Source organism: Corythoichthys intestinalis, chromosome 6 (genome assembly GCF_030265065.1).
Source record: "Corythoichthys intestinalis isolate RoL2023-P3 chromosome 6, ASM3026506v1, whole genome shotgun sequence".
NCBI classification, from domain to species: Eukaryota; Metazoa; Chordata; class Actinopteri; order Syngnathiformes; family Syngnathidae; genus Corythoichthys; species Corythoichthys intestinalis.
Genome location: NC_080400.1, coordinates 17,049,343 through 17,071,640, shown reverse-complemented (window position 1 = coordinate 17,071,640; position 22,298 = coordinate 17,049,343). Strand labels below are relative to the sequence as shown.

Below are 22,298 nucleotides of genomic sequence, written 5' to 3'. Positions count from 1 at the left end.
ATTTTTATTCATTAAATTATTAAAGAAGAAAATTCCGATCCAACATTTCTTTTTTGTAATAGTACCGAAACTAAAGAATTTCCTGAAAATGTTTGGTGCAAAATTATGATAGTCAATGTCATTTGTAATTGACAATAACAGTTTTCCTTTATTGGTTTCCCAAAAATATGTGGTTACTATATAGGCCAATCAGGACATCATTGTAGTTATTATCGACTTTAAAAAAAATTATTCACTCGCATATTTTTAGTTTTAAACAAATTACGTCACAATGAAAAAATTGGCGTCTGTAAATAAGTCACGGATATTTACCTCATAGCTATTGCTTAATTGTATTTCTTTTGTTTTTTGCATTTTCCCTGATATTTTAGATGATAAATAATCGTTCCAAACAAAGAAAATTTTAAAAATAACGTTTAAAAGTGTAAATATATGAAAAAGAAAATCTTGACCACTCCTTGTTGTCTGCGAATTCTGGGTGAAACACTGTAATTTAACAAAGGTCATAGTCATAGACAGAAATGGTCGAGATTTTCTTTTTCAAATATTTACCCTTTTAAACATTTTTTTCCCCAATTTTTCCTTGTTTGGATTGATTATTTATCATCTAAAATATCTGTGGTCTAATTATAACAAAGGACATTTCAAGAGACTACAAGTGGCATATAATGATTCCTTAAGAATTTTGTTGTTTATCTATCTACCTATCTATCTATCTATCTATCTATCTATCTATCTATCTATCTATCTATCTATCTATCTATCTATCTATCTATCTATCTATCTATCTATCTATCTATCTATCTATCTATCTATCTATCTATCTATCTATCTATCTATCTATCTATCTATCTATCTATCTATCTATCTATCTATCTATCTATCTATCTATCTATCTATCTATCTATCTATCGGGGAAAATGCATCATGACAAAAAAATACAAGTACCATATTTTTCGGACTATAAGTCGCACCTGAGTATAAGTCGCACCTGCCATAAAATGCCCAACGAAGAGGAAAAAAACATGTATAAGTCTCACCGGAGTATAAGTCGCATTTTTGGGGGAAATTTACTTGATAAAATCCAACACATAGAACAGATATGTCATCTTAAAAGGCAATTTAATATAAAAATACAATAGAGAACAACATGCTGAATAAGTGTACAGTAACATGATGCATTAACAACGAATTGCGAATTTACTGTCCTCACCAGGACGCTTTGGCTCGGTCCTGGCTATACAACGAGCTAAACTCCCAAATGATGATGCTGGACGTCCGTATAATTTGCTGAATCAATTTCGTCCTCGATACCAAAAAGGTTCGCATCAACGTAAATAAATGATGATTAGGTGCTATTACAGCAATGACACAAACGATTAGCATGTGTTCGCTAGCATTAGCACATCGTTGAAACAACCACACAACTGGCTCTAAGTGTCCGATCGCGGGTGGAAAACGCACAACAACAAAAGAAAAGATGATACACACAGGCGTTGCCTCTGTAGAGATATTTTAAAACCACAAGCAATGACCGTAAGTTCGCAGCCGTGTTTCTCTCTCTCTCGCTCTCTATCTCTCTCTACCCACTCGGTCAGAGACGCTGCATAGCTGTCCGTCTTCTTCCAGCGTGTGAGCGCTCTTCTTCGCGTAAACAAGTGCGAGTGTGCCCCCACTTGAGTGTGAAAGTGCCACAAACTAAAAGCATGCATTTCAATATAAAAAATTCAAATATACAATTGAACACACATTGCCAAAGGCAGAACGCGAACGTGGCCATAGCTATTTAGTTATTCAGATAACTATAGCATAAAGAACATGCTAACAAGTTTACCAAAGCATCTGTGTCACTCCAAAACACCAAAATGACATGTGAAATGATATCATAATGTGTTTATAATTTCACACATAAGTCACTCCTGAGTATAAGTCGCACCTCCAGCCAAACTATGAAAAAAACTGCAACTTATAGTCCGAAAAATACGGTAAGCGATAGTTATCAGATGTGCAGGACAGCTACAAATACCTGGGGATCCCGCAGACAAATGGGAACCATGAGGAAGCTACTAGGAGGTCTGCCACTACCAAATACTGACAGAGGGTGAGGCAGGTCCTCAAGAGGCAGCTGAATGGCAAGAATAAGATCCAGGCGATTAACAGCTATGCCCTACCAGTAATCGGATACCCAGCTTGCATCGTATCCTGGCCGCTGGAAGAGATGCAGGCTACTGACATCAAGACAAGGAAGCTCCTTACAATGCACGGAGGGTTTCACGCTAAGTCCAGCATCCTAAGGCTTTACACAAAGTGGAAAAAGGGAGGCCGAGGACTAGTGAGCATCAGAGCCACTATCTAGGAGGAAACTACTACCTCCAAGAGTACATCATGAAAATGGCCCCCATTAATGACCTGCTCGGTGAATGCCTCAGGCAACAGAAGCCCAGTAAGGAGGAGGACCCTGAGGAAATATCATGGAAGGACAAGCCCCAGCATGGTATGTACCACTGACAAATTTAGGGGGTAGCTAACATGGGGAAAACATACCAGTGGCTGGAAAAGGCCGGACTGAAAGACAGCATGGAGGCACTGATCATGGCAGCACAAGAACAGGCCCTAAACGTAAGCTCAATAGAGGCCGGGGTCTATCACACCAGACAGGACCCCAGGTGCAGGCTATGCAAAGAGGCCCCTGAGACAGTGCAGCACATCACAGCAGGGTGTAATATGCTGGCAGACAAGTCATACATGGAACGACACAACCAGGTAGCAGGCATAGTGTACAGGAACATCTGTGCCGAGTGTGGACTGGAGACTCCGGAGTCAAGGTGGGCGACACCTCCAAAGGTGGTCGAGAACAACCGAACCAAGATCCTATGGGACTTCCAGATCCAGACAGACAAACTGGTAATGGCCAACCAGCCTGACATAGTGGTGGTGGATAAACATCAGAAGACGGCAGTAGTGACAGATGTCGCAATCCCAAGCGATAGCAAAAACAGGGGGAAAAAAAGAACACAAAAGCTGGAGAAATATCAAGGGTTGAAGGAAGAGTTGGAGAAAATGTGGAGGGTGAAGGCAACAGTGGTGCCAGTAGTGATCAGGACACAAGGGGCAGTAACGCCCAAGCTAGGTGCATGACTCCAACAGATACCAGGAACAACATCCGACATCTCCGTTCAGAAGAGCGCCATCCTCGGGACAGCTACGATCCTGCGGAGAACCCTCAAGCTCCCAGGCCTCTGGTAGAGGACCCGAACTTGAAAGGAGAGAAAAAGAGAGAGAAGGCGAAAAATATATACAGTGGGGCAAATAAGTATTTAGTCAACCACTAATTGTGCAAGTTCTCCCACTTGAAAATATTAGAGAGGCCTGTAATTGTCAACATGGGTAAACCTCAACCATGAGAGACAGAATGAGGAAAAAAAACAGAAAATCACATTGTTTGATTTTTAAAGAATTTATTTGCAAATCATGGTGGAAAATAAGTATTTGGTCAATACCAAAAGTTCATCTCAGTACTTTGTTATGTACCCTTTGATGGCAATAACGGAGGCCAAACGTTTTCTGTAACTCTTCACAAGCTTTTCACACACTGTTGCTGGTATTTTGGCCCCTTCATCCATGCAGATCTCCTCTAGAGCAGTGATGTTTTGGGGCTGTCGTTGGGCAACACGGACTTCAACTCCCTCCACAGATTTTCTATGGGGTTGAGATCTGGAGACTGGCTAGGCTACTCCAGGACCTTGAAATGCTTCTTATGAAGAAACTCCTTTGTTGCCCTGGATGTGTGTTTGGGATCATTGTCATGCTGAAAGACCCAGCCACGTCTCATCTTCAATGCCCTTGTGGATGGAAGGAGATTCTCACTCAAAATCTCTTGATACATGGCCCTATTCATTCTTTCCTTTACACAGATCAGTCGTCCTGGTCCCTATGCAGAAAAACAGCCCCAAAGCATTATGTTTCCACCCCCATGCTTCACAGAGGGTATGGTGTTCTTCGGATGCAATTTAGTATTCTTTCTCCTCCAATCACGAGAACCTGTGTTTCTACCAAAAAGTTCTATTTTGGTTTCATCTGACCATAACACATTCTCCCAGTCCTCTTCTGGATCATCCAAATGCTCTCTAGTGAACCGCAGACCGGCCTGGACGTGTACTTTCTTCAGCAGGCGACACGTCTGGCAGTGCAGGATTTGAGTCCCTGGCGGCGCATTGTGTTACTGATAGTAGCCTTTGTTACTGTGGTCCCAGCTCTCTGTAGGTCATTCACTGGGTCTCCCCGTGTGGTTCTGGGATTTTTACTCACCGTTCTTGTCATCATTTTGACGCCACGGGGTGAGATCTTTCATGGAGCCCCAGATCGAGGGAGATTATCAGTGGTCTTGTATGTCTTCCATTTTGTAATAATTGCTCCCACAGTTGATTTCTTTACACCAAGTGTTTTACCTATTGCAGATTCAGTCTTCCCAGCCTGGTGCAGGTCTCTGGTGTCCTTTGACAGCTCTTTGGTCTTGGCCATAGTGGAGTTTGGAGTGTGACTGACTGAGACTGTGGACAGGTGTCTTTTATACCGATAATGAGCTAAAACAGGTGCCATTAATACAGGTGGAGCCTCGTTAGACCTAATTAGACCTCGTTAGAAGAAGTTAGACCTCTTTGACAGCCAGAAATATTGCTTCTTTGTAGGTGACCAAATACTTATTTTCCACTCTAATTTGGGAATAAATTCTTTAAAAATCAAACAATGTTATTTTCAGGGTTTTTTTTCACATTCTGTCTCTCATGGTTGAGGTTTACCCATGTTGACAGTTACAGGCATTCCTAATCTTTTCAAGTAGGAGAACATGCACAATTTGTGGTTGACTAAATACTTATTTGCCCCACTGTATAAAAGGTAGGGATTATAAATATTAACTTTTTATTTATTTCCTAAATTTGTTTTATTTTTATATGAAAAATAAAAAGCGGAAAAAATGTAAATGTGCTGTCATTTCTAGAGTCCTTGTTGAAAGTAGATTTTTTAATGTACTTTTTCTCATTTAAAAAAAGGAATAAACACTTTTATTTCATGTATTTTTTTTCAAATATTTTGAATGAAAAACGAACAAGGAAAAAAATGTTCGCCTTTTGCATTTTTTTTTTAATTTTGTAAAGCTTACTATTCATTCTCATTTACATTAAAAGAATTACAAACAGGAGAGAGAAAAAACGTAAATACATTAATGCTATAGCTATTATAAAAATATCTTTTTAATGAGTATAAATGAGCTCTTTAAAAACATCTTCTTTCGCTTAGTAAACAATGATATACTGTACTGTTCTTCCAAAATATTTATCATCCAACTTTTATTCGAGCATCGCATTGCTCTCAAGCTAAAATGTAAATCCAAGAGTAGTATAACAGTAAACTCCATGTAGCCAATCAATTGACAAAATAATTTCTGATTCGTCAACTATCAAATAATCATTTGTGGGAGCCCTACTCTGAAAGACGATCATTCCATTTTCAACTGGATCGGACTTCCTCATTGCAAGAGCTTTCTCGGCGGAGCTCATGATGCCGCGTTATGCATTATTCATCCTTCTGCTCGCATGAAACTTTAAAATGTCATTCTTTGCTGACTGAGTGGTGCGAGAGATGTTGTGTTGCCTTTGCGTATGCTCAAAACGTCTGAAAAATTAAATACAGTTCACTGCTGCTAAGTCGCTTATTTTTTAATTTAACTTTAATTTTGAATTTCGACTTACCATTGATTATTTTTCTGATTAGTCGACTAATCGGCTTTTATCTAAATCATGTTATTTACAGTTATATTACTCTGGGCTTAACATTTTAACTGGAAATGCGAATTTGAGCCAAAATCTACATTTTTAGTAAAGTTACTATACTGTATCTCTACTTTTATTGACGACTACACAAATCAAGAATATTTACTTTTAACTGGCTCAGAGACGACGATTTTGACATTTAGGTAATCATTGTCTCTAAATTGTTAAATCATTGCCTGCCATTGATAGCATTTTTTATTTACACAATTTAAAGGGATCCTCTATTTTTAAGACAAGTAATTCTTAAAACATAAATGTTAGTATGAGTTATAATAAATTGATATTAAAACCCCTCTTAATGTTTTTGTTTTAATAAAGTTTGTAAAATTATTTTAAGTGATAGGTCGCCATTCTTGTTCCGTCGCAGTGCGTGACGTCACTGGCCCAGAATGCCGAAATTTTAGCTTGTCACTCATTAGCTTTCCCAACATGTCGTCAGTTCTACCCTTCCTATTTTAACCAGATCTGAAAAGTGAAGAGCAGGACAGCACTGTCGGTCGTTCACAAGACGAGCTTCAGGGAAAAATGCGTGCAGCAAATACCTGATAAGACAAAAGTTGGGCAAAACTGGTGATGCGAGAGAGTCCTGTTGGGAAGTCCGGTTGGGAGCGAGAGTGTATGCTGTTCGGTTTCGGGAACTCTGGTTTTATTAGCAGATATTCAAGGTAAGCATATTGCATTTTCAAACGTTTTCCCAATATAATTATGTAGATTGTTAGCATCCAGAGCTGTCGTGTGCTTTACATACAGTACAGGCCAAAGAGCACACCTTGTGTAATCCAGGTCTTGTACATTGTAACGCGTGGTAGCTAGGATACGTGTATAAAAGTACCAGAAAGGGGAGAAGCTTCCACTTATGCACATTTATTCACAAAAAATAATATTTCCACCTTGACCACTCTTCACTCGGGAGCTCAGCAGTGCGCAAACACGCATTCCCTGACGAACTCCAACATTGTTGTAAGGTCCACTTCAGTGTCACTGTCGTCACTGTAGCGTGCTATAGTGCTTTAATTATTTAGTATGATTTGGGGAAAACTCCCACGAAGAATAGTCAACAAAAAAGACCGCAATACTAATCCAAATCCGCGTTTTTTAATCACTTGAAGATCCAGGAATTAGACCGTTCCCATGGCAATATCGCAGCCGCGATTAGGCCGTCGATTCCACAAAATAGACTGATCCGAAAAGCCGCTGTGGGACCGACGAATAAAAATAAATGGACAGATCCAAAACCATTATTGCAGACGCGATGGGACCCTTACTTGACTGAGGATCCAGGAAAAATGTTCGGGCGCCAGTTGTAACGCGTGGTGGGTAGGATACATGCCTACAGGGACCAAAAAGGGGGAGAAGCTTCCACTTATGCACATTTATTCACTAAAAATAATAATTCCACCTTGACCACTCACTTCACTCCCCTTTTTTCCATTTGACTGGAAATTGCATCCAAAAGCAGCACATCGTGGCATTTTACTTCGCGAGTTTAGGCAGCAATAAGCAATTGTTGAACACGCTACACATTCGGAAAGATGCCAATGACGTCATCACTGCGAGCCCGCAAACCATGGCGCCAACTAACGGTCAAAATATGGACTAAATTTTATAAAATATTGCCATTGATTTAACATTTTATGTGTTTCTAACAACATATTTTAGTGCAAGAGAACAATTGTGGTTTATTAGAGCCTACATATATTTAAATCAGAGGATCACTTTAAGAAAAAAAAAAAAACTTTTTTTTTTAAATTTAAAAAAGGGGAAACGATAAAGATTCTCATTGAATTTAAAATAGATGGGAAAGCCAGCAAATATTCTTTTTTATTTTTTATTTTTTCCCTTTAAAATAAAACCCAAAAGGAAAATATATACCGTAATTTTCGCACTATAAGGCGCACCTGACTATAAGCCGCCACCCACCAAATTTGGCACGAAAACAGCATTTGTTCATAGATAAACCGCATTAGACTATAAGCCCCAGCTGTCCTCACTGTATTATGGGATATTTACACCAAAATATAATAACTGGTAACACTTTTATTTGACAGCGGCATCATGTGACTGTCATAAGACCAAATGAACCACCATGAAGCTTTGAACCAATTGGCTGCAAAGCTTCATTGTTTCAAGAAGCTTCAATTGGCCATCATTGCTCCCTTGTGGGAGGCAGTAAACCTCTGCTGCCACCTGCTGTCAACACTGTTGTCATCCAACGTGCCTCCTAGCATGCATTGTGACGCTACAGATGTAAATAACAATCAAAATTCATGTTCTGTGCTAATTATTTCTTCAATTACTGTTCCACTTGTTTCATTGATTGCAAGTTATGGTATTTGGTAACACTTTATTTGACAGTGGTGTCATAAGACTGTTGTTAGACAATCATAATTATGACAAGGCATTGTCATGAGAATTCATGAATGCTTATAACAGATGTCCTTTAGCGTTATCCGGCAAATTATCCCACTTTTAAATGGATGTAAAAGATCCAAGCTGGACATAAATGGAGTTAGTGACATAATTTGCCAGATGACACCTAATGACATAAGCATTCAGTAATGCCTATGATAATGTCATGTCATAATTATGACTGTCTTACAGTCTTATGACGCCGTTGTCAGTGTTATCTATTAACCCAAATATATGAACAAATAAGCCGCACTGGACTATAAGCCGCAGGATTCAAAATGAGGGAAAAAAGTAACGGCTTATAGTCCATAAATTACGGTACATAGCCAGTACATAGTATTAGTTTTTATTTTTTTCATATAAAAAATATATTTTAAAATTAAAAAATTTAAAATATATTTTAAAACTCATTTACATTATTTGTTCATTTATTTCAAATATAAGAAGCTGAGAAAAAGCATGAAACAAAATCCGTAAAATTCAGTTTTTTATTTATTTAAAAAACTATATATTTTGTAGTTTTTGTAGTTGGGGGGTTTCAGCGCAGCCCAGCAAAGACCCCCCTCCCCTGGGATCCATTGGGGTCCTCCGGGCCACCCGCGCACCCATCAACCGGCCTTCAGGGATGGCAATAGGGGACGCACCACCAACCCCACGCCCACGCCACAGCACCTGTTACTTACCCGTGGCACATAACAGTTAGTGGCAATAACCAAATCACTCCTGCAGCCAGTTAAAATGGATCAAAGCTGATTTAACCTATGTCTTCTCTCCTTGTGTGTACCACATTGAGCATGGAGAAAAGAAAGAAGACTAAATAACTGTCTGAGGACTTGAGAAGGAAAATTGTGAGGAAGCATGGGCAATCTCAAGCCCACAAGTCCATATCCAAAGACCTTAATGTTCCTGTGTCTACCGTGCGCAGTGCCATCAATAAGTGTAAATCCTATGGCACTGTGGCTAACCTCCCTAGACGTGGACAGAAAAGAAAAATTGACGAGAGATTTCAACAAAAGATTGTGCGGATGGTGGATACAGAACCTCAGCTAACACCAATCAAGTTCAAGCTGTCCCGCAGTCCGAGGGTACAACAGTGTCAACACGTACTATCCGTCGGCGTCTGAATGAAAATGGATTCTATGGTAGGATGCCCAAGGAAAACCTCACTTCTAACCCTGAGACATAAAAAGCCAGGCTGGAATTTGCCAAAACTTAACCTGAGAAAGCCCAAAACGTTTTGGAAGAATGTTCTCTGGTCAGTTGAGACAAGAGAAAAAATTTTTGGGAAAAGGCATCAACATAGAGTTTACAGGAAAAAAACAAGGCCTTCAAGGAAAGAACAAGGTCCCCAGAGTCAAACATGGTGGAGGTTCCGTGATGTTTTGGGGTTGCTTTGCTTCCTCTGGCACTGGACTGCTTGACCGTGTGCATGGCATTATGAAGTCTGAAGACTACCAACAAATTTTGCAGCATAATGTAGGGCCCAGTGTGAGAAAGCTGGGTCTCCTTCAGAGGTCATGGGTCTTCCAGCAGTACAATGACCCAAAACACACTTCAAAAAGCACTAGAAAATGATTTGAGAGAAAGCACTGGAGACTTCTAAAGTGGCCAGCAATAAGTCCAGACCTGAATCCCATAGAACATCTTGTGGAGGCATCTGAAAATGGCAGTTTGGAGAAGGCACCCATCAAATCTCAGAGACCTGGAGCAGTTGGCCAAAGAAGAATGGTCTAAAATTCCAGTAGACCATTGTTAGAAACTCATTGATGGATACCGGAAGCGGTTGTTTGCAGTTATTTTGTCTAAAGGTTGTGCTACCAAGTATTAGGCTGAAGGTGCCAATACTTTTGACCTGCCCATTTTTGGAGTTTGGTGTAAAATGATAATGATTTCATTTTTTTTTTCATTCTCTTTTGTGTTTTTTCATTGTAAGCAAAATAAATGAATATATTACGACCAAAGCATTTGTAATTGCAGTCATTTTCTGGGAGCAATTGAGAATAATCTGACAGCAGGGGTGCCAATACTTTTGACCAGCAGTGTATGTCCAATCCATTTGAACTGGGAAGGCCAAAGTGACATTCGCTTCCTATTAGTGACAAAGTCATTTAACCCTTTAACACCGAACGTGTCGGCAGCGACGCGTTTACGCATATCGTCTTTGAAGCTTCGTCACGCTGTAATTACGTCACCCACGTGCCGCTGGTTGGTCCCATTTGAAAGTGCGGAAGTTGATGTCCACACCAGTTTTTATTTCAAGTCAATTGACTAAGAAAAACGGGAGATAATGTCATTTGAGGTGCATAGTTTTACTGCACTCATAAATATGCATTAAAATGGACCATGTATCTATCTCCATATTTCCATCATTTCTTGTCCTTTTTCAAAACCGAAAGCAGCACAAAAGACTACATATCCCAAGAGCCGTTCTGATGTCAAGAAGGACGAACCGAATGTGATCATTTTTAATAAATTTCCGAACGAGGCGCCAACTAACGAAAGGGAGGCATGCGACGCAAGCAACGGCCGCTTAGTTTGAGCGAGCGACTTTGGAACGTGCAGAATGAATACATTTAGCGCAAGCTAATGCATTATTTCATTAACTCAAGGAAGAAGATGAGCGGTATTTGTTGTCTTTTTCTTTGCATGAGTCGGCGTCTCGGCGAATAGAAGTGACGGCAGCGCGCAAACGGCGAAAGAGTAGGCTTTGTGACGTTGTGTGTGACGCAGCTCCGTGACCTGTTCAAGCTCTATTGAGTGCGCAAAAAAAAAAAAAAAAAACTTTATTGGGTCGCATGCCTGAAAATTTTGAATTGAACTGAACTACTTGTCAATATTTTTAAAAATAGTTCTTTTCAATGTTATATATATATTTTCTTTACTTTAATCTTTTCAATTTTTATGTAGATGTGTGTTCGAGAAGCTTGATTGCATGTAGGTATATACTTTTGATAAGGTGATGGGTACAACACCTAACTTCACAAAGAGATATCCTCCAAACCCTTTTTGTGTTAGATGATATATATATATATATATATTTTTTTTTTCTCACTATTTTGCACTGTATATAACCTGTTTTGACCATAGTATGTGTAAAGGCCAAAAAACGCCTATGACCATACCTGCTGTTTGTGTTGAATTGTCAAACATAAAAATATTCAATCTTATTTTTTTTCTATTGAATGTTTATCCTAACAAGTTGAATAAATATGATCAAGCTTCAAAACGGTTGGTCGAGCATGTTTGGTTGTCAGTGGGACGTCAACATTACAAATTTTGAAAAAAGATTTTGGGATTTTTTTTGTCTTTTTGGGTCCAAAATGTGGATTAAAATTGGTCAGTGAAGAAAACAACAGGTTGGACATGAAGTTCAAGGTGTCCAGAAAAAAGGGACCCAACTTGGCCATTGTAAACAATTTTTTCTTTGAAATATAAAGGCAACCTCAAATGCATGCAAATTCGGCCAAAATAGGCTTAGGTGTTAAAGGGTTAAATCCACAGTAGAAGGATGAAAACAGCCACATGGTTGGGTGTGTTTCATACTCAATGGAACTGAAAAAGTTAATATATACTATATGTGTGTGTTTTAATCAGGACATCTTCACTGCTGAGTGTAAGTTCAAGGAGTCCGTGTTTGAGAACTACTACGTCATCTACTCGTCCACCCTGTACCGGCAGCACGAGTCAGGTCGGGCTTGGTTCTTAGGCCTCAACAAGGACGGTGTCATCATGAAGGGCAACCGCGTGAAGAAAACCAAACCCTGTTCTCACTTTGTTCCCAGACCCATTGAAGGTATCTTCACTGACCCAATTTAGACATTTAACATTCTGCAGAAAGGTTGAACTATTTTAGCTGTAATAACGGAAATGGAATGAAACGTCTCATGGGACAGAGACAGAAGACAAAGGCCTCAGACACTCGTCCGACTTCCAAAACGGTAGTATTTGTAACCCCTATAATCGACAAAGCGTCGCTTAATCTAATGAAAGTTGTGCTTAGGTGAATTCCCAAGTCATGCCGTTGACTTAGCGAGGTCGTCGTGGGTTCGCTTCCAGAGATCCGGTGTCACATTTGATGTTGCGAGGGGGGACGTCGAGCTCCGTGTCCGCTTTCGCCACTCCCGTCGCTCAGCCCTCCCCTCTCTTCATCCCGGCTCCCATGACTCTCATTTAAAAATACCTGTCGACTCCCTTGTCCTCTTCATCCTTCTGACCTTGCCTCTTCTCTTGACTGTAGTATAGACTTCATAATACTTGACAGGACACGGGAAACGGGGCCGAGCCGTAGGGGGCCTGTTTTAAAAAATTTAAAAGATAAATATTTTCAAAACCGAAGCTGCTAGTGACCTAAAACCAAAACAGGCACCTACCTTAGGCATATATGAGTCTCCATGAACAGCAGCATTAAAAAATTCAAAGTCGTTCCATAATAAAATCCTGATTAATGATTTTTTATATAAGTATAAAAAAACTTAAAATGGCTATAAAATTCTCAGATTCTACGCTAGATGCACGAAAATTACCAAATTCAGAGATAATCACCTATATTTTCAGGATCAATAGCAATATTTAAACATGTTAGTTTTTGCCTGAAATAGCAACTTAAATGTCACGTATAGCAATACAAAATCCAACTTGGCGACCGTCAAAAAACAAAGAGCTTTTTAAGTTGAAAATTCTTGTAAATAAAAGCTTAAATCGCGGAATTTCTATAGATATGAACGTAAAACCGTCTAGATTTTTGGTTAAAAGCAAACGGGCGGTTATGGTTCATTTTACGTAAATATTTCAAGCAAAAGTTAGGGTATTTTTTAATCCAACATGGCGGCCGTGACGAAACAAAAAGCTTTTTAAGTTGAGAATTATTGTAAATAAATGCTTAAATCGTGGAATTTCTATAGATATGAACGTAAAACAGCTTACATTCTTGGTTAAAAGCAGTTATGTTCAGTTATGGTTCATTTTACGTAAATATTTCAGGCAAAAGTTAAAGTATTGTGTAATCCAACATGGCAGCCGTCACGAAACAAAGAGCTTTTTTAGTTGAAAATTCTTGTAAATAAATGCTTAAATCGCGAAATTTCTATAGATATTTAGGTAAAACAGTCTAGATTCTTGGTTAAAAGCAAACGGGCAGTTATGGTGCATTTTTCGTAAATATTTCAAGCAAAAGTTACGGTATTTTTTAATCCAACATGGCGGCCATCACGAAACAAAGAGCTTTTTTAGTTGAAAATTCTTGTAAATAAATGCTTAAATCGCGGAATTGCTATAGATATAAACGTAAAACAGTCTAGATTCTGGGTTAAAAGCAAACGGGCAGTTATGGTTTATTTTACGTAAATATTTCAAGCAAAAGTTACGGTATTATTTAATCCAACATGGCGGCCGTCACAAAACAGAGCTTTTTAAGTTGAAAATTCTTGAAAATAAATGCTTCAATCGCGGAATTTCTCTAGATATAAATGTAAAATTGTCTAGATTCTTGGTTAAAAGCAAAAAATTGGATGTTATCATTCATTTTACGTAGATATTTGAAGCCAAAGATACTAGTTTTATTTATTGATTTTTTTACAGAACGTTTCAAAGTGCATGCATGGTGCTAATTTATCTAATAATTACCTTGATTCCTCGACTAATTCACTCTTGAGACACTCCTGCCTGCTTGTATACAGAAAAACCTTGGTCTGGTTTCCACCTAAGAACTAGGGGTCAAAGTGGGCTGGAATGGCCCGGAACACCGTTCCGCCATGACTTTCCGAGCCAGAACACTGTTCCGGCATACGGTGCTTTAATCCCGAAAATATGACTGTAACTGTCAAAACTCTATGTGTGATGCTTTGTTTACAGTATTGCATTTTGTGAAATGAGGCCCTGTGGTGGCGGCGTTGGGTGTGGCTGAACTCTTTACCTTTTATGACTGAGAAGCAGACATGTCTGACATGGCTAAGGGACAGCTACGCTCTGGTTCAGCCCACATCACATGAGGCTATAAATTGTTTCAGTTGATGTATGTCGGTGTAGGCATTTGTGGTTAGGTTTGGAAACACTGTTTGTTTAGTTTTGTTTAGCGATTTGCTTTGAGAGAAATGTTAATTCGTTAGCATTCGTAGCATCTAAGCTAGCGGACTTTATTATGCAGATAGGGCTAATTTGATTTACTAAATTTACATACCGATTGTACTGGAGGAAGTTTGACATATATCTTACTTCAATAAAAAATGAAAAGTAAACATTTGCATTAGCTTCAATTTTAAAGTACATCCAATGATCTTAAATAGTTGAAATTTAGGTTTTGCAATTAGGAAATGTGAGGGGAAAATTTGGAGATGGAGGTTGAAGTTACTGCTGCTTTTGTTGACCTTTATTTTGCAAATCATTGAAAAAAATACATTTTTGAATGAAAAGCATTTTCTTGTTTGTATGTGTTATAGGAATAAATAGAAGTGTGCAAAATTTCCGATTCTTAAATTATTCGCGATTCGGCCGTGGAAGAGTCGAGAACGATACACAAACATCCAAATTCCGATTATTGAAATATGTCAAGTAAAGCGGAACTAAAACACAGTCATTGTGGTCTTCGGGACGCAATGAGGATCATTCCGAGAAACATCATGCTTGTCATTACCGGGGTAATGACAATGCCCAACTCACGGCTCTGGCTCAACTCATGCCGCGCTAGATAAAACAACAATAATACCTGACTGCTGCCGACAGCCTTTACAAACTATGTCCACATAATGCTACGGTAGATATCACATGTATAAAGAACTATATGCAAAATGACACTCGGCGGCATTAGCAGCACATTTATAGAAAACTAGATGCAAAATGACAGACTTGCTGGCATTAGTAAATAGCCGCCATCTTAAAGCAGTAGACTTCCCCGGAAGGCCGTTGTAGCGAACCTTCCAAGCGAACCTAATTATTTTTTAATCTAAAATTCTCTGAAATCGGCAAAATCTTGACTTGAATCGATCTTTAAAACAGTTTTAAAACTTTCACATGTCAAAAGTAGACAAAAGGGAAATTATGGAATAACAGGAGCAATTTTAACAACTACTGTATAACGGTTGATTCGCAACATTAAATTCATTGAAATTAGTTTAAAGCTGCTGAGACAGAATGGGGACATCAGTATTTTATCTGTTTTGAACTGTTAACTGAAATCGTCGTTTATTTAAGCCTGAGAGGATTTTTATACAATTTTTGTAACTAATGTACGAAACACTAAAAGCAGCTAAATAGCTGTGGAGTGGGGTGGGGGCATCAATATTCGATTTATAATTAAATCGTAGCCTCTGAATCGGAATCGAATCGTTAGGTACCCAAAGATTCCCACCACGAGGACTAACTGTGACAAAAGCAGTTTTATCTGCATTTTAGTGGTTTAGGAGGTTTGATGAACCCCGAGAGCAACTTAAAAAAAAATTCTGGCTCCCTGGCGACGTTCATGTCATGGAGTTCCGGCAAGAAATTCCAGCCACCCTTGGTTAGAACGCAGCGTGTGATAGAGTTTATCAGAGTGAAAGCCAACTCAACGTTCTGCCTGGGTCGGCCCCCTATCGGAAGGCGTGGCCCAATATCTGTGGGAGCTGTCTTGTCAACTGATGGTGGAGTCTATGTTGCATCCTTCGATTTTTCTGAACGCGCCCCCCAGAAGAAAAAGTTTGAAAACCCCTGTTGTAAAGGGTTGATTTGATTGATTTTTTTTTTTATCTCAGTGTGCATGTACAAAGAGCCGTCACTGCACGAGCTGGAGGAGAAGCTTCTCCAAACCTCGCGAAGTCCCACCCTGAACGGCGAAGAGCCAGCCAGGAGCCCGCGGAGAGCCACAGAGGGTCGGGACGAGGACGGCCAGCGGGAGGACGACGACGAGGACTGCACAGAGCGGGAGGGCTCGTAGCCTGCGGCGCCCTCTGCTGGTGGAACTCCCGTGCAACACTCCTCCCCTTCACTGTTCAGCACCAAACAACCAACGCCATGACGACGGAAACGCCAACCCGAACGAGCAGGAAAAAAAGGGCAAGAATCTTCTTTCAACCTTTTTTTTTTTTTTTTTTTTTTTGGGTGACGACGATTTACATTTTATGCAAAAAGCCAGGAGGCTAGCACATCCACTCTTCATCGCCGCATCGTCTCCGTGACGACAGAGCGTTTCTTTTGCTGAGAACTTCGAAGCTTTAAGCCATGTAGAAACATTGCCACTATCAAAGCGTCACGCGTGCTTTTTTTTTTTTTCTTTAACAAACACTATAGCACTTTTTTAGCTTTTTATTGTGGTCAGTAACATTTGAGCATTTTTGAAATGCCACATGGCAGCCTGTATTAATGATTTTAATTTGAAAACGGTGAATGGAAGTTGTCCAATTAGATGTTAAACTCGCAGGCCATGGTTTGACTCACTCCCTGTCAGAGGCCATGTCCATCAAACATGGTCATTCAATTCCAGCCATCCTAGTTCAATAGCTGAAATGAGTTACAGGTAAATATTCTCAAATTTATTTTTTAAAGAACTTGGTTCCCTTTTAATTTTTAATTTTTTTTCCTAAGTAAAAAAAATATTTATATATATTAATATTATAAATATATTAATATATTTCTTTAAATTTTGTTTACTGTTTAATTGTTTGTTTAATTTTTACAAAAAAAACCAAACAAACTCAAAATGGATTGGACGTCCATCGCCTTGAATGTCACTGAAACGTATATATTATACAGTGGTATGAAAAAGTATCTGAACTAGGGCTGCAGCTATCGAATATTTTAGTAGTCGATTAATCGATGGACTAGTTAGTTCGAATAATCGAGGAATCGGATAGGGAACATGAAAAATTAAAATACCTCAGCTGAGCCTCAAACGGTATAATTATTATTATTATATATATATATAATTATTATAATTTTAAAAATGAGGATCTATGTACAACACAATAACATTTGGCTAACTTACATAGAAAAAGTCCGCTAGCTTAAATGCTATATAATGCTAAAGTTTTTTTTTTTTTTTTTTTACAACGGTCTTAACAAATGGTTCAGGCACATATTCCCACAAAAATGGCTAAATATACCCATAAACTACATTTTGAATGCATTAAAAAACGTTACCTTACGTTTGTCTTAACAGGGAGCAGTTGAATTCAGCCATGTGAACAGAGGCAGACCAGAGGGCAGTGTATCCACCCTAATCAATAAAACTAAATGCAAACACTTTCAAAATAAACCATTACAACGCCACTTTTATTGAATACTCGAAGCAACAAAACTGAATTCGAATATTTTTTTGTAATCGAATACTCGAGTTAATCGATTAATCGTTGCAGCACTAATCTGAACTCTTTGAAATTTCTCACATTTTTGCATAAAATCACCATCTAATGTGACCGGATCTTTGTCAAAATCACACAGATGAAAAAACAGTGTTTGCTTTAACTAAAACCACCCAAACATTGATAGGTTTTCATATTTTAATGAGGATAGTATACAAACAATGACAGAAGGGGGAAAAACAAGTAAGTGAACCATTAGATTTAATATTTTGTGACCCCCCTTTGGCAGCAATAAATTCAACCAGACGCTTCCTCTAGCTGCAGATCAGTCTGGCACATCGATCAAGACTAATCTTGGCTCAGGCTTCTCTACAAAACTGCTGTAGTTTAGTCAGATACTTGGAATGTCTTGCATGAATCACTTTTTTGGTAATGCATATTCTCTCTAAGGGGTTCAAGTCTGGACTTTGACTTGACCACTCCAGAATGTGTGTTTTGTTCTTCTGAAACCATTCTGAAGTTGATTGGCCTTTGTGTTTTGGATCATTGTCTTGTTGCAACATTCATCCTCTTTTTTAACTTTTTAAGTCATTCTTCCATTAATGATTGCAAGTTGTCCAGGCCCTGAGGTAGCAAAACGGCCCCAAATCATGATGATAACCTCCACCATGCTTCACGGTGGGGATGAGGGGTTGATGTTGGTGAGCTGTTCCATTTTTCCTCCACACATGAAGTTGTGTGTTACTCCCAAACTGTCAGGTAGTGCGGGTCAAGCAGGAGGTGTTGGACCCAAATGCAGGGAAAGTGAGGCGAGGCAGGTAGACGGTACAAACACGTTTTAATCAATGCCAACAAAAAACAAAGTATCAACAAAATGACCGGGGAATCCAAGAAGTCTTAACAAAGTCAGTCTAACAAATCAACTTACTTCAAAAGCAGGACGAGGAACACGAGGAACTGGGAAAAAATGCTGACATGAACGTGGACATGCGCGTAGACAGACATTGACAATGACGCAACAAGGAATGAAAAGAAACTGGGAGCTTATATACACACACGCAGACAAGGGGTAACGAGACAACGAGGAACAGGTGAGCACAGGAGGATGCAAGTTCAGAGATAAACTAGGAGAAGGCACAACAGGTGAAATTAATAGGCAATCACGGGGACACACTAGGAGGAAACTAACACAAAACCTAACACAAACAATTCAACTTTGGTTTCATCAGTCCACAAAATATTTTGCCAAAACGTCTGTGGAGGGTCCAAGTGCCTTTTTGTGAAGATTAAACGAGCAATTATGTTTTTTTGGACAGCAGTGGCTTCCTTCATGGAGCCCTCCCATGAACACCTTTCTTGGCCATAGTTTTACATAGAGTTGATGTGTGCACAGAGATATTGAACTGTGCCAGGGATTTCTGTAAGTCTTTAGCAGACATTCTCCAGTAGGGTTCTTTTTTTTTTACCTCTCTGAGTATTCTGCGCTGAACTCTTGGTGTCATCTCTGGTGAACGGCCACTCCTTGCGAGGGAAGCAAAAGTGCAAAACTCTCTCCATTTGTAGACAACTTCTCTGACTGTCGATTGGTGAACATCCAGACTTTTAGAGATGATTTTGTATCCTTTCCCAGCTTTATACAAATCAACCATTCTTGATCGCAGGTCTTCAGACAGCTCTTTTGACCGAGCCATAATGCACATCAGACAATGCTTCTCATCAAGACATTTCTAACCAGGTGTGTGTTTTATAGTGGGCCGGGCAGTTTTAAACAACTCATCAGTGATTGGGCTCGCCCATGACTTAAAATGTTTGGTAAAAATAGGTTTCAATTGCTCTTTAAGTCTCCTTAGGTAGATGGTTCATTTACTTATTTTTCCCCCTTCTCTCATTGTTTGCATGGTATCCTCATTAAAATATGAAAACCTATCAATGTTTGGGTAGTTTTAGTTAAATAGACACTGTATTTTCATCTGTATGATTTTGACAAAGGTCAGATCACATTTGATGAATATTTTAAGCAGATATGTCCGAAATTCCAAAAGGTTCAGATACTTTTTCATACCACTGTATGTTATATATGTATTGGACATCAATGACATTGAATGTGTGGATTTCGATATTTTGTCACACCCCTAATAATAAGACCAAACAGTTTGGGTGAACGGCGGTCAGGGCTACATTTCTCACCAATACGAACCTAATTAATTGATAGGCTAAATGATTAATGCAAAATAAATCTGTATTAATTTGTACTAACTTTCACACTGCAATTTTTACAGTATAATGTCTTAATCTGATAATTTTTCTTAAATCTAGTCGAACATTTTTTTTCATCTTGTTTTGAGTTTTAAAGCCTAGTTAACAGTTAAATGCGTCAGATTCTTCCACTTAGTTTTAGTAAATATTACATTTGTTCTTATTATGCCCATACATCTAAAAGTCGGTCATTTTTCACCTAAATCAAGAAAAAAATGCCTTCAAATAATGTTTTTAAAAATATCTATTCTTGAATCAGGAACATTTCTGACAAACAAGATTTTTTAAAGATTGAATATAAGAACTTTTTGTTTCAAATAAGTAGGGTTGTTCCGATCATGTTTTTTTGCTCCCGATCCGATCCCGATCGTTTTAGTTTGAGTATCTGCTGATCCCGATATTTCCCGATCCGATTGCTTTTTTTTTTTTTTTGCTCCCGATTCAATTCCAATCATTCCCGATAATTTTTCCCGATCATATACAGTACATTTTGGCAATGCATTAAGAAAGAAATGAATAAAACTCAGACGACTATATACATTCAACATACAGTACATAAGTACTGTATTTGTTTATTATGACAATAAATCCTCAAGATGGCATTTACATTATTAACATTCGTTCTGTGAGAGGGATCCACGGATAGAAAGACTTGTAATTCTTAAAGGATAAATGTGACTTTGTATATTGTGACTAAATATTGCCATCTAGTGTCTTTGTTGAGCTTTCAGTAAATGATACTGTAGCCATTTAACTTCTGCCCAAATGCATGATGGGAAGTGCAACCATGACTGTGCGTCGTGGTACCAATTGATATATCTTCTCTGGGTTGGGAAATAACATAGGGTGTTAAGAAAAAGATCAACTACTACCTTTCTTCCACCTCATTGCTTCCCATGATTATTCTAATCGTTGGGAGAGGGATTATAAGGCTTTAGCCATTTAAAAAAAGGCTCCAAAGGCTGCCAAAATTCACTCTACTCATTTTATGCTGCCTTTTAGCTCTATATACTGTATGGGTAAAACGGTGCCACTATAGATTGAATGCGACAATGCGTGAATGGGTCGTGCAGCGCATGCGTTAATTGCGTAAAATATTGTAACGTGATAAATGTAAAAAATATTAATTCTCGCCGTTAACGCGATAAATTTGATAATCCTACCTGAAGCTTAAACTAAAGACTCTGGAAGAGTGTAACACATTATGTCTGTAACGTTAAATACAATTAGAAAATGATTTAATTAAAAAAAATATATATATATATTAAAAAAAAAAGCATGTCCGATATTTTTTTGCCGACTCCGATACTTTGAAAATGACGTAATCGGACCCGATTGATCGGCATCGGGACATCTCTACAAATAAGTGTTATTTTCATTTAGCAATTTTTATTTCAAGAAATTTGAGTAAAATTTACCTGAAGCACTGGTAGATCATTTCACTTATTCCTAGTAGATTTACAATGCAAACAAGGGAATTTAAGTTTTTTTTTTTTTTTTTTTTTTTTTTTTTCCCAGTTTTAAGGAGGTGGTGATACACCATTCAATTTACCCTTTGTTTTCAAAAAGTACGAAAGACACATTTTGAAAACTTCCAGGATAAATGTCTGGATTTTAATATCAAATTTAAATTGCATTATGTGAACACAAATTATATTAACATACACAAGAAATACAAACTTGTTAATCATCTCTTATCCAGGAATGCAAAAAAAAAAATTTTTTTTCTTACTACCACTCAAAATGGTCTTACTAAATACATTAAATATGTTAAAAAAAAGTTCTTAGTCATGGAATAACAAAAATATGTAAAAATGGAGCCTTCTGTCAGGATTAACACTACTGTTTTTGTCCGCAAGCACAGCCAAACGCAACAAAAAATGAAAGCACCTTTGGGCTGCTTTAAGACCACATAAGAAAAATAAAAATGAAAACTGGGGAGGAGGGTGTAAACCTTGGTTCACTACATTTCTTACAGCTGAGCAGAGTTTACTATATATCACAGTTTAATTATCGTTAACATAGTGGAAAACACATACAGGAGGTAGGGATGTACGATATCCATTTTTTGAAACCGATAACTTCCTGCTCCTCAAGGCCGATACCGATGTGATAACCCATAATATATATAATTTTTTAAATGTATATCAATCAGTCAATATCGTTGACGATGTGTTCCCCTGAACAATGAGCATTGATCTAAAACAAACATAAACCCAACAGGTATGTGCTTTGTCAGCAGATAAAATATTTGGTGCAACAGGAGAAGAAACTTTTGTGGTCTTGGTCCATGAAACAACTTTCTTAGCCTGGCAATTATAGAACAGCAAGCCTATCAATAACCAAAAGGCCTCTCAATGACTTGTAAACATACAGTGGAACATATATTTGATACACCGCCAATTTTGCTGGTTTTCCCACTTGCAAGCCATGTAGAGGTCTGTAATTTGTATCATAAATTCTCTTCAACTGTGAAGGACGGAATCTAATACAAAAATCCAGAAAATCACATTGTGTAACTTTTAAATAATAC

General features: G+C 38.3%; 1 protein-coding gene across 3 annotated transcripts in view; it reads left to right on the top strand.

Annotated features, from left to right (window-relative positions):
* The window catches only part of LOC130917413 (fibroblast growth factor 12-like), an 88,062-nt gene that overhangs the window by 61,862 nt on the left and 3,902 nt on the right, over window positions 1-22,298 (top strand). For 2 of the 3 annotated variants that reach the window (XM_057838794.1, XM_057838791.1), the window contains exons 4-5: window positions 11,835-12,033; window positions 15,965-17,621. In XM_057838794.1, the coding sequence (XP_057694777.1) occupies window positions 11,835-12,033; window positions 15,965-16,146 (381 nt within the window). In that variant the 3' untranslated portion in view covers window positions 16,147-17,621. Of the gene's footprint in view, window positions 1-11,834; window positions 12,034-15,964; window positions 17,622-22,298 lie in introns of those variants that run through there. The other variant, XM_057838792.1, reaches the window with a different exon arrangement.